Genomic DNA, 13,119 nt, shown 5'->3' on the forward strand with positions numbered 1-13,119 from the left:
GGCACACTAAATCACTGAATCCTAAAATCACCACAAGGCAGCTTGCTGTAAAATATCAGTCCTAAAAGGACTGGGTTAACTAGTGCCTACATGAAGTTTAAGTGACTTGAATGTGCTCATGGTTGACAGATCTGTCATGCTGCCTCATATCGCTTTTCACTTCATGTGATACACTTAAAACTGTGTGGCAAATTTTACACAAAGCAGGACTTTGGTGTTTCTTTTCATTAAGTACAGGAAAACCTCCCACCATCTGATGAAATTGAACTTGCAAAAACTTTTGGCCATTTTGTCAAATTCTCCATCCCTATCACCTTCATCCATCCTTGTGTCCTCTTCTTTTCCTTTGTTGTCTTTTTTTCTTTATTGTCTTCTTCTGCATAGCCATCTTCTTTGGCATTGTGGTCTTCTTCTTTTCTTCATGGTCATCGTCTTCACCTTCTTCATCTTCTTCTTCCCTTTGTTGCCTTCTTCGTTGTCTTTTTAGCCACCTTCTTCTTCATCACTGTCTTATTCATCATCATCAACACCTTCACTGCCATCTTCTTCAGCAGTGTGTTTTTCTTTATCATCTTTGTCGGTGTCTTTTTCTTCATCGCCTTCCTTTGTCGATGCTGTCTTCTTCATTGTTGCCATCTTCTTTTTCACTGCCTTCTTATTGGTTGTCTTCCTCTTCTTCACCATCATCTTCTTTGTCTTCTTCGTCGTATTGTTCTCCACCGTCATAGTGTTCTTCATCTTCTTCTTCATCGTATTCTTCATCATCATCTTCACCTTCTTCTACACCATCTTCATTGTCCACTTCTTTGTTGTATTCTTCGTCAGTGTCTTTTTTTTCATCATCTTCTTCACTGTCTCCTTTGCCATTGTTTTGTCTTCTTCATTGTCTTCATCCCTGGTGTCTTCTTTGTCTCTGTATTCCTCTTCATCTTCTTCTGTCATCATTGTCCTTTTTTTTCTTCTTCACTGTTTATTGTCATTGTATTCTTCTTCTATTCCGTCTTCTTCCGTGTTCTTCTTCGTCATCATCATCTCCTTCGCTGCCTTCTTTGTTGTCATCATCATTTTCTTTGTCTTGATTTTGTTCTTCTATTGGTGGGAGTCATTTGATTGAATGACTTCTCATCACTAGCTGTTACAGCTAATGATCTGGATATAGCTAACTGTTTTAAGGAGGTGAATGTAGCAAACACATCAAATAGGTCCAGTGGGCTATGCCATTTTTCTTTACAAATGTTAAAAATATATGAGATTTACAAGAAAATATTTACACAGGAGGACAGCAGGAGAAAGGGGTGAAAAATGGGATAATTTCAGGAAAAACCTGAGGGTTAACAGGTATGATATATCTTGTATTGTGTGCAAAATAAAAAAAATGAAAGTAGTACAAACTGCTGCTTCTTCTTCCTGTCAGTACTCTGAGAAATGTAAAACAAATCTGTAGACCTGACTGAAGAATTAAATACAAGGCCAACAAAGGGAATGTAGGTACAAAGACATCCATTACAACAATTCATCATAAAAGAACTCCTGGGCTGGAGTGTACATCATTGGTTGATGATACATAACACAGTGAGAGTATCCAAGGGGGAATTTTCCTTTAAACTCTCCTCAGTGGGGAAATGACTGCACATGACTCGCTTGGGGAAGGAGGGGGAAAAAAAGACATATATTTGCAAAGGAGCCTGTAATACAATCTCCACGGTTATGGAATGATTCTCAGCTCGAGTGCATGCTGTGTAATTTTATCTGCAGTATTTCCTGAGGTGGCACATTTTGACGGCTGAAGCTGGGGACCTGTTAGGGAGAGTGGTGCAATGAACAAGGCCGGGAAAAAATCCGCGGGGAAAAGCACTGGTTACACTGCGAGTTCCTCGTGCTCGTCTTTAACCAAACACTTGCTTTCTCTAAATGTTCCACAGCTCGTTGCATTTGATAATCCCATGAGACACTGTGAGCCCTAAACTATTACATTCTGCATGCCTCGACAAATGCAAATCAGTCAATATCATCTGAGCAGAGTTTTTATGATGGAAAACACTGGCTGTGGCTCGTGTGCAGAGCAGGCGGTGATTTATTACAGGAAGTAGCACTGAAACGCAACTAAATAACTCTGTGCCTGTCAGCCTTCCTATAAAGTGGTAACCCTCGAGGTCCTTATTTTTTATGTTGTAGCCATCTCTGCTGATAAGAAGTCATGGCTGTATTTATTTCTAACAGTCTGCCGTGGCTGAAGTCAGAGGCGTACAGAGTATCACTTCCTCTGTGCTGCGGGATTTCTTCCCCAGGACAGAATATTTACAGAGGCTTTCATTAAAGCAGTCCTATAGATCCCAGGGAGTTATGACCCAGAAAGACAACAGTTACTAGACTACAGGCTATACGCTGGCCAATGTGGGGTTTAGATTTAGTTTTGTGCCACTGAAACAATCCTGTACACGTAATATTTTTTCCTGAGATGGCAGTAAGAGGAAGGCACTTTCTCCCACACACTATGACCCTTGAGGTGTCAGTATGATTCAGCCACAGTGCATGTCGGACGGCCGAACAGCATCTGAAAACATCCTCCTCCTACACCTTTCGAACATCGGTTTAAGGGTGTCCAACTGTTTCTGTAACTTTCCAAAACCGGCTACCGGTCATTCACACCCACTTCATGTCACGACTGTCCAGCTGTGTGAAGAAAGGAGCCAGGGTTTCAATTCCTCTCCCTAGCTCTTTTTTTTTCATTCTTTACACAACTATCTGTCTCTTTTCGCACTAAACGCTATGTATGTCTTCCAAGAGAGACTGTCTGAAAACACACTTCATGGTGTTTATAGTGGACACTTTAAGTACAGGTGACCTTCCTCCTTTAGTGGGACTCAAGTTGTTCCACCCGCTCTTTCAGGTTTGATTACAATACACTGTACTGACAGCTCACAGCAATTTTATTCGAGCAACATTTTGATCTAACAAAGATCTTATTTCAGTGCAATCAGTGCAGATCTTTTGTCTGATTTGTTTGCCTTCAAATTGCTCTTTTGATCCAGTATCTGTAATAGTTTTTGGCTTGGGCATGGCCTACTCTCTCTTTGTCCTTGATTATTATACACTCCAGCTATGATTTCACATTAAGACAAGGTGAATTATGTCTACAGCTACACAATATGGTCAAAAAAAAAAGCCATGCTGTGATTATTTTCACTCAAATTTCAATTGGATTAGAGAGAACGATCATTTGGCATTACAATTTTCATTTCTACTGAAAAACTAAAAACTGTCAAAATCATGATCATGTTATATTTGTTGAGGTCTGTGCCAAACAAACATGTTTTCTTTCATCTGAGGAACAAGATTTTTAGGTTGGAGCATCTATGCAGCACTACAATATTTCATTATAATGTTGTTTTCTCACACAGTTTTCCTTCTTTAAAAATGTGATTTGGTCCTGGTTCTGCGACTTGGATATTTCACTTAGCCACACTGCAATTTTGCTAATAATGTCATCAATTGTGCAGCCCTACTTATGTTCTTTCATTTTGGCAACATTGCTTCTTGCACTTCTTATCCCTCATTAGCCATGTTTCCATACAACTGCCAAGTGAATCTGATGCAAACTTTTGAAATGCTGCATAGGAACAAAAAATGAAACGTGAATTTCCATAAACTTTGGAGCAAATAAACTAGGCTACACACAGCATAGTTTCATCAAAAGTTTAGGCTACATTAATAAACAGAGTTGAAGAATTAGAACCAGACGCAAAAAAAAGCAGTTGTAGAACAAGAAAAAGAAGGAAGGAGAAGGAGGTAGAAGAAAATGAAGAAAAAGAAGAATAATCAACAAAATCAATTTTCTTGGCCATGTACGAGAGAAAAATGGAGAGAGATATTCAGGTATTCTTCTCAATTGGGCAAGTTGTACTCTTTAATGGAACAATCAACACTAACAGTGGAAACAGCTACTTCTATTCTCATAGTGGAGTCAACTAATCAGTCATGTCAGTTAAATGTTAAGTGGCAAATTATTTGGAAACGGTTCCTTCCTAACTCTTTTTTGAAAAAGGCACTGCTTCAAGCGAGTATATCAACCTTTCTGTGAAATAGACATTTTTTCAAATTGTGCCTTTTCCATCCAAATTTTCTAATGCATTTCTTCAAAATCCACATAACAATATGTTGATAGAAACATGACTATTGGCACCGCGGCTGTCAATAAGTGGCAGAGTGTAGAGAACAACAACGTCTCTCTCAGCAGCTCTGGTATCAGCATCAACACACCATCCGGACTGGCTGTGCTGCTTGGCAGGCTTATTCACCAATCAGATAACAACTGCTGTTGTTCCGTGCCATCACCCCATGATACCCAATGCCAACCTGCCATGAACTGGTTATAAACTGAATCAGTGCTGTGTTGCATCAGGGAACTGGACAAAAAGAGAACACCAGGGGTGCATTTAAAACGAGAACTTCTGGCATTGGTTTGCAGCTGCTTTCTGGCTCAGTTCTGTCTTATATCCCAACGGTGGACATCATCATCAGCAGCAGCAGCAGCCTTTAATATGTAATCAGGTGAGTATAAGTTGGTGGTGAAAACCCAACAGTGACATGTGTGAACACAACTGTGTTCCAAACAGCTATCAACACATAATGAAGCTCATTTAGCATAATTATAACAATTAAACCTTTACTTTCCATGTTGTCTTGGCTCAAAGGGGACACAGTGCCGATGTAGTGTTAACTACAAGATGTTCAATAAACAAAGAAAGAATAGTTCTTTGTCATGATTTTGTGGTGTAGGTGTCTGATGGGACTTTCTCAGGAAGTTGCCTTGAATGCAGAGGAAGTGATGCCTTTATGTCCACCAGCTTGTTTTGGGAGAGGAGAATTAAAAACAAGTCAATGGCTGAGTGGACGAAGAAAATAATGTCAGCAACAGAAAAATCAAACCTCATTAGCACAGTTACTAATGACTATTTTCATTATTGATTCATCTCTCCATTATTTTTTTCAAATAATTGATTAAATGTAATAAGGAAACATCCCCATTATAATTTCACAGACCCCAAGGTCTTGTTTTTACAGACTAACAGTCTGAAACAGAAAAATATTCACTTTACACTGACACAGAGGACAGCAGCACACTCTCACACAGAGGTGTGTAGTGAGACTCGAGTCACAAATTTAGGTTGAGTCTCTCTTGTTAAAATGGCATTACATTTATGACTTGTTTAGGACTTGAAACTCAAAGTTAAGGACTTGGGACTTGAGTGCAAAGACTTGAGACTTGCAAAACCTGCAAAACAATGACAGGGTTTCAAGTCTGCCCTCAAATTTCTCATACTCACAGAAAACGTTTGCTTTCTTGGCCTGAGTAAGGTCTTACACAATTTATCAGAAATGAGCTGTTAATTTTCTGTTGATCAACTAAGAATTAATCAGCAAATAGTTTAATCACCGAGCCTCGTCCAGTGAAAATGACAGCATTAACCTGCATTAAACTGCTTTGACTGACAGATGATCTCTAGAAAAACCAGCACAGAGCACCAGCAATGAAAACACACATCAACAAGATTAGTAAGTGGTAGAAGTGCGCTTGAGCAGCTGAACAGTCTAGCTACCGGCTCAGCGTGGGAACACACCCAGCAGAGGACACAAAGTAAAAGAGACTCAATGCAGCAGATTCTACCTCTTGGCGCTGGTAGAGAGCTTGGCGGCGGTCTTGCTGGAGATTTTGGCCTCCTTCTTCTTGGGCTGGGCCTGGTCCCGCTGTTCGGGGCCTGGCTGCTCCGGCGGGGCCGCCTCCCTCTGCTCGGCGTCCGAGCTTCCCCCACTGGTGTTGGGGCTGTCGTCCGGCCTCGGCTGCACCTCACTGGACATGCTGACACTGCGAGGACACGCATATGGTGTTAATGCATACACTCTGAGTACACAAAGACACACCCATCTAAAAGGTGTTATGTATCTTTACTGGTGTATCTTTCATCTGTTGGTCTAATCAACCACTGATACCAGTGATGCTGATTTGAATTTCATTACAGGTTAATTGGTTTAACATTCCTCCAATTGAACTGATGAATCACTTTAAGTTCACGCGCATGTACCTGGTGTTCATGTGCATGGATTTTGAGACTAATTAAATGCCAGAAGAACAGAAGACAGTACAGAAGAACTCCATGTCTTGCTGTTTGCCATTCATCCACCTCTTTTTCAGTGCAGATGATGCAACATCTTCTTCCTCTCTTCAAATAAAAAACACAAACATCATTGGAATACTGATTTGGACATTGAAAACCAATGATAGAAATGCTCAGGTCAGCCCTGATGAAATGATAAAATAACAGCTCGTAGAAAACTGAGCAAACTCTGCAGATGAGGATGGTTGAAAGGCCCAGAAAAAAACTAATAAGCAGACCTTGAGTTTAGGGCTGCAACTAATGATTATTTTCATGGTCGATTAATCTGTTGATTATTTTCTTGATTAACTGACTAGTTGTTGGGTCTATAAAAAGTCAGAGGAGGGTGAAAAATGTTCATCAGTGTTTCCCAAAGCCCAAGATGACATCCTAAATGTCTTCTCTTATCCCTAACCCATAGATACTCAGTTTACTGTCATAAAGGAGGAAAGGAACCAGAAAATATTCATATTTATGAAGCTGGAATCAGAAAATTTAGACTTTTTTCTTAAAAAATTACTCAAACCAATTAATTGATTATTAAAAGAATTACAGAAAAATGTAATAATCAATTCATTTTTATTAATCGTTGCAGCTCTAATGGTTTGGATTGTTTTGCAAAACTAAGTCCAAGGACGAGAATGAACTTTTCATGCTTAATTTATGATGGTTTTGTGACTGAAATGTAAAAAAAATGCCTTCAAAAGCCTTGTTTGGTCTTGACCAACAGTCCAAAACCCAAAGATGTTCAGTTTGCAATAAGAAAAGTAACAAATCCTTACATTTGGGGGACTGGAACCAGTGAATTTTGGATAATTTTGCTTAATAAAATGCTGGTGGGATTGAGGCACCACCTATGAAACACAATATTTCTGCGTTCATGTAAGGAGGGACCTTTATTTAGTGTAATTTCTTGTCACCCCTCTACTGTCTGCTCTCAAATAGACCCAGAAAATACCCCAAAACACATGAATTAGAAGAACAGACTTGTTCTCAAAGAATTTATTTTTTAATTTAATTATTTCAACATTAATTTTAAGCTTAGTCTCATATTCAGGGTTATGGTAGATTCAGTTACTGTGTGGATGTTAGTCAGGAATTCATCAAGCATTCAATCAGACTTGCATGCCTGATTATCATGCACATATCTACTAATAACGTTATGATTCTTTAGAGAGTGTTAAGTTTTTTTATAAATGGATAAAAAGCATTCATTGAATTTATAGCTGCAACTAAAGCTTATCTTTATTAGGAATTAAACCGCTGCTTTTATTTTTGATCTGTGGATTCATTGTTTAGTCTATCAAACATGAGAACATAGTGAAAAGCAGCAAATTCTCACATGTGACAGGATGGGAAGCATCAAATGCTGTGTTAAATGAATAGAGTTACATTAAGACATTGCCTCAGGCTTCTGCGGTTCTGGAAGTAGGTTGTTGAATGTTTAAGCCATGTAACGGGTAAAGACTCTGCAGGCCGCGAGGATAAATGCATTGTTCTGGAAGAACACAGACATACATTGTACAAGAATGAGAACAAAGGAACTGTGACTGACTTACATTGTTAAAGAGAAGGACAAGAAACTCACTCGTCTATAGAGCCCTTACACTGAACACTTGGAAAGACACTTTCGAATGAAGTGGAAATAATGCACATTGTTATTTTTACAGTTTTTCTTTTTTTGCTTTCAGGAGAGTGATTGTGTTCATGTACGTGTTCAATATTAAAGGTTAAATAAAATTATTATCTTCAAAAAATATAATTATTTTTCAAAGAAAACATGTGTCCTTTCAACTAATTACCTGAATTATAAGTTGTCCTTTGGTTGGATGATTCACTTAGAGTCTGTGTATGAGACTGGTGATGCTTGTTCATTAACCCGATGAAGGTCATGTTGGCCTCGTCTGCGGGAGTTCTTTCACTTACTCTTATTCAAAAATAGCACTATTTTTAACAAAGGCCAACATTACCTTGATTATAACTCTACTCTTATTAAAAAGCAAGTGTGACTTGTGAAAACCAGAGGATCGCAGGCACATGCAGCCAACAGAGAATTAATTGGCAACAATGCTGAAATTTACCCTAGAATCAAATGTACATATTTTTAAACTAGCCTGTAGTGCTGTTTATCCATCTAGATAGTTCTGGTGTGAGCTGCAGAGTTTTAGAGATATTGGCCATAGACGTATCTGCCTTCTCTATAATCCTAGACAAACGCATTTTGGCGCTAAAAGCACCAAAATGCGTTTGAGAAATTCAAAATCAGTGTCTCTTTCCAGTATAATCTACAGGCTGTGTTGTGAGCAGTTTCATGTAGAATCTGCTTTACAATCTGCTAGAATTACTTCCTTTCTATTAGAAAGGAAGCAGTTCCTGCATGAAACTGCTCACAACAAGGTCTATAGACAATTTTGAGTAACTGGGTCATGATTTTTGGCTGAAATCTCAGAAACTCTGCAATTTGCACCAAAAAATATATAGGTGGATAGGCCCAGGGGAAAATATGTATTTTTGCTTTTAGGGTGAACTGTCCCTTTAAATAACTTTTAAGGCGAAAATGTCAAATTTTCATCGGTTTCCAGCTTCACAAAAATGAGTATTTTTCTGTCTACTATGATGGTAAAGTGAATCGACAGACATAATCACAGACCTGCAGCTCGGGCAGTTTGCCTGCAGGCTGCACAGACACTTAGCAGGAGCGCAAGATGAGTGCAACATTATATTCTGACACTGACAAGCAACAACGGTGTAAGTTGATCAGCTGTTTATAACTGTCAGTTGTCTGTGGATGTAGAGTTAAGCCCATTATCCTGAAAACAAAAGCCCACTGCTCTGAAAATACACACTCTGGAGTGTGGGGCTGGAGTTCAGTAAGGTTGGGTATCGGTACTCGGTATGTTTAAGATACCGACTGAAACAACCCAGTACCAAGTAGTATTAAAACTTCTACAGTCAAACACTACCTTCATTCAATCCGTTTGGTACTTGAAGTACTCTATTGGTATTGGTATCAGTCTAATGGTACTGGTATTCTAATTTTTAAAAATACCCAGCCCTAGAGTTCAGCAACTGCCTGCAAGACTCCATTAACATTTTGCTCAATTTAACCATTATAAACATCTACGACTTCCAAAAGATTATTACTGATTTTGTTCAACTCATAAACAAACAAACACTTACACATTTGGCAAACATTCTGCATTAATTTGAGCTCTATGAAACAGGTAAACAAAAACAGTTATTCCAGCCTAGAATAGAAATTTGAAAGGGCCACGGCTGCAGCATTGAAAGAAACGGGTATTTAAACTTAACATGTTTCCTAGATCTCTCATGACATCATGGTCATTTTATGATTTATTACAGTACATATATTACAAATTTCTCTTTTAATCAATTAGTCAAGAACTGTTAGCTTAAATAAATGGATAAAGGGATCATTAACAGTTAACTGCAACCTTACTGAAGCCATTCCTCTTCTACAAGGGTTGTTCTGCATCTCCCTACACAGGAATGACAAGTTAAACAGACCTCAGATCTGTCACCACTCATCCTCAGATCCAGCCGAGTTGAACGTCTGCTGGTCACAAGCCTCCAGTCTCAATAATAAAAGACACCTACAAGGTCATGTTCACTAAATCCAATTCCTCCATCATTGCGCGGCTGTGTATGTGTGTATGTGCGTCTGAGTGTGTGAAGCTCAAGGTGAATGCCTCTATTTACATTCCCTGCTCTGCTATGAAAAATGTATGACACAGACGAACGAGTGCGAGGGCATTTTTTTTTTTCAGCCGCACGCTGTTGAGCTGAAATGAATATCAAATTGGACAGAAGTAAGGACAGATTGTTCAATAAACATGACAGCAGCTTTGGCAAGCTGACTCGGCTTCTGACATTTGACAAACAGCCACTGCACACAGGCTATCTGATGCAATTAACTGCATTTGGTGGTGAGCTGATATGGGAGATAATTGCGGGATTATACGGGTTAGGGTGACACAGAGGCATCATTTCAAAGGTTATAACATGTTACATGCTCTGCTGAATGGAATCCTCTCAGGGTAAGCTGTTATTATCACGTGTGGGAAACAACATGTTCCCAGTTGTCAGGTGAGGACAAACAGAGTAAAAGTTGCAGACAGAGCAGTAAATCTATGTGCTTCTCTTGCCACAAGAGATTGGACAAACGTTTTTTTTTTTTCCCCCTTCAGGTGTAAAACTGTCAAAACACCTCGACCATAACTATCTGCCGAGGTGAGGCTTTCCAAATTGTTTGTTATTGAGCAGACCTACAGAAAATCACACCCCAGAGAGAAGCCACAGTCTCAATACATGTCCTTCCCTGGTGTGAGAGTGTGTGTGTGTGTGTGTGTGTGTGTGTGTGTGTGTGTGTGTGTGTGTGTGTGTGTGTGTGTGTGTGTAACATGTCAAATTTCACAAGCAAGTTGTAAATTTGTATTTTACGTTACAGGTAGAAGAAGCAGAGAAGGGCACAAGCATGGAAGCTAAGCAATGAACTGCAGTGGACAGACTCAGCAAAAAAAGGTATCTCAGACACTTAAAAAAATATATATTGTCATTTTAAGTGTGCACTAAATTAAGAGTATTTTTACTGCTTTACTTCGCCATCAGACAGCCTTTTCTGACAGGAAACAGACAATACACATGTAACATATCACTCTCTCCAGACCAACCAAACTCCATGGAAGAAAATCAGTCATTTTACCTCAGAAACCAGGAGCTGCTGATGTACTGCTGCCTTGACATTTTAGTTTGTTTGTGTTATTGTGTGACTCTGGTATTTTAAAAGTTTACTTTGGATTCACTGCAGTCACAGAATAATACAAACTTACTAACAAATCAAGGCAGCAGTAGATCAGTGACTCCCGTGTTCTGCGTGTTAAAAAAAAATATATATTCCTATTGAGTTTGGTTAGTTTGGACAGCATGCTTTATTAGTCTTCTATAACAGTAGTTTCCCATCAAAAAAGACTCTGGTGGTAAAGTGAAGTGCAAAAAATGCTCTAAATAGTGTACACTTAAACTGATATTTATTTATTTATTTATTTAGGTGAACCTTTTTTATGTGGCTAAAATACATTTTGTTGCTGACCCTGTCCACAGCAGTACATTTCTTAGCTTCCGCACTGCTTCTCCAAACTGAGGGCGAATCGACCAGCATCTACTGTAGGTAATGCACTCACTATAAGTACCTCATACAACCCCACTTCAGATAATCCAAACTATCCCTTTAATTTTCTGCTAAAACCAAGTTTTGCTCATTAAATATCAACTCTACATTTCAAAATGCAAAAGAAAGTTCTCTACATATGCTCACTCTGTCAAAATATGACAAATATGATGAATCCGGCTCGATATAAATTCAATACACAAGCACATTTTCTATCAAAGACGGACATTTATTCATAGCAGAACGATTTTCAAGATACTAACAGTTGATGCCATCAGAAAAACTGCTTTACACAGTCCAACCTGCATAGAATAAACAACATTCAGTTTCTTTTTACTATAAACCATATGTCTATATTATGGTTGAGTACTGAATGTGTGCATTTTTCGTACACACTAAAAGGTCAATCAGTCATCTTTACTTACTGCAATAAAATTTACAATAGAGAAAAAAATCAGCCTGCAGACAAATCTGCCGAGCTCATGTTTTCATTTGCTCTGGCAGGTATTAGTCTGGTGATGCCAGGCTGGAAAAAAACAGCAAGTGACAGAACTGCTGCAGTAAAAGGCTTAATGTAATCCAACATACATGACCTTTGGTTCCAAATGTGTAGAAATACACAAACAACAACTTCCATAAATCAGCTACTTCTCAATATTGCAATGTTGTTCTGTTCATTCATAAATGCTTAACAGCTGTATGGGTTTTGAGCAGCTGTTGTTGCATATAGAGGCTTTAAACAATATTAAATTGTTTTTTAAACATTAGGTTTTCATTCCTGACATGATGTGTGCAAATAAGATCCGTTGTTTTGGCGTTGTCAACCTTGTATGCAAAAGAAATGTAAGTATTTTAGGAGCCTGTGAACTGACTGCATAATCTGTGAAAACAACACTACTTGTGTTTATGGTATATTCCACAACAGGCGGATATTTTTTCAGTTGTGTTTACAGTTAAAAAACTGTAACGCTAAACCTTTTCTGACTTTGAGTTTGTTATGATAAACAACACTAGCTCTTAAAAGCAACATTTGAACTCATTTGGTTCGTACGGCTCGTGAAGCTCATGTATTCCAGTGGTAAAGGTTGTGGGACAACGTGGAGAGTTTCAATTTTATTGGTCTTAGAAGTGTAGTTTGGTGCAATGGGTGTACACCGAATGAAAGAGTAGCTGTTAACGGCTTTAAAGGGTCTTTAAATGGCATCCTTGTAAAGTATACACATGCGGTCAAAGAGGAGTAATTTAAAATTGTTGATATTTTGAACGGAGTTCGGCGAGACGTTCTCTTCATTCAGCACCACACAGAAAAGGCAAGTACCGGGCACTCGCCGCCCCGGTGCCCCGGCTCACAGGCTATCTGCGAGGGGTTAACAGCAAGACAGCCTCGGTGTGAGACATCTTGATGTGAACAGAATGGGATGGAGCTCAATAACACACTTTAGCTAGATATCTAGCTTACCCGAGCTGGCGCTGACCACTGCCAAATCTGCTCCAGCACAAAAGACAGAATGGATGCCCCCCTCTCCAACCACCACCACCACCGCCCCCTCCCTCCAGAAGATAACGTAATAAACCCTTATTCAATTCGTGGAGTTGAATGTTTAGAGAAGAATATGGCCGACTCACCTGTATGAGCAGGCTGGACGCACGGCGGCAGGAGAAATGTGTTAGGATGTCCTCTGTATAGTCCGTATTCCGTAACGCTGTCTGGCTGTCCACTGCTTTCCGACCGTTGCTTTGACTGACTGCTGCTGGAGAATGTGCCAAACCGAGACC

At 39.2% G+C, this 13,119-nt stretch overlaps 1 protein-coding gene across 1 annotated transcript in view; it reads right to left on the reverse strand.

Annotated features, from left to right (window-relative positions):
- Nucleotides 1-13,119, reverse strand: part of LOC146312663 (ubiquitin-conjugating enzyme E2 E2-like) — a 101,153-nt gene extending 88,034 nt beyond the window's left edge. Inside the window, exons 1-2 of the mRNA XM_084738723.1 lie at nucleotides 12,970-13,119; nucleotides 5,669-5,866 (exon numbers count right to left, since the gene is read on the reverse strand). Of these exons, the coding sequence (XP_084594849.1) occupies nucleotides 5,669-5,859 (191 nt within the window). The 5' untranslated portion in view covers nucleotides 5,860-5,866; nucleotides 12,970-13,119. The remainder of the gene's footprint in view (nucleotides 1-5,668; nucleotides 5,867-12,969) is intronic.

The sequence above is a fragment of the Lutjanus erythropterus genome, chromosome 16 (genome assembly GCF_056507025.1).
Source record: "Lutjanus erythropterus isolate fLutEry1 chromosome 16, fLutEry1.hap2, whole genome shotgun sequence".
NCBI classification, from domain to species: Eukaryota; Metazoa; Chordata; class Actinopteri; order Lutjaniformes; family Lutjanidae; genus Lutjanus; species Lutjanus erythropterus.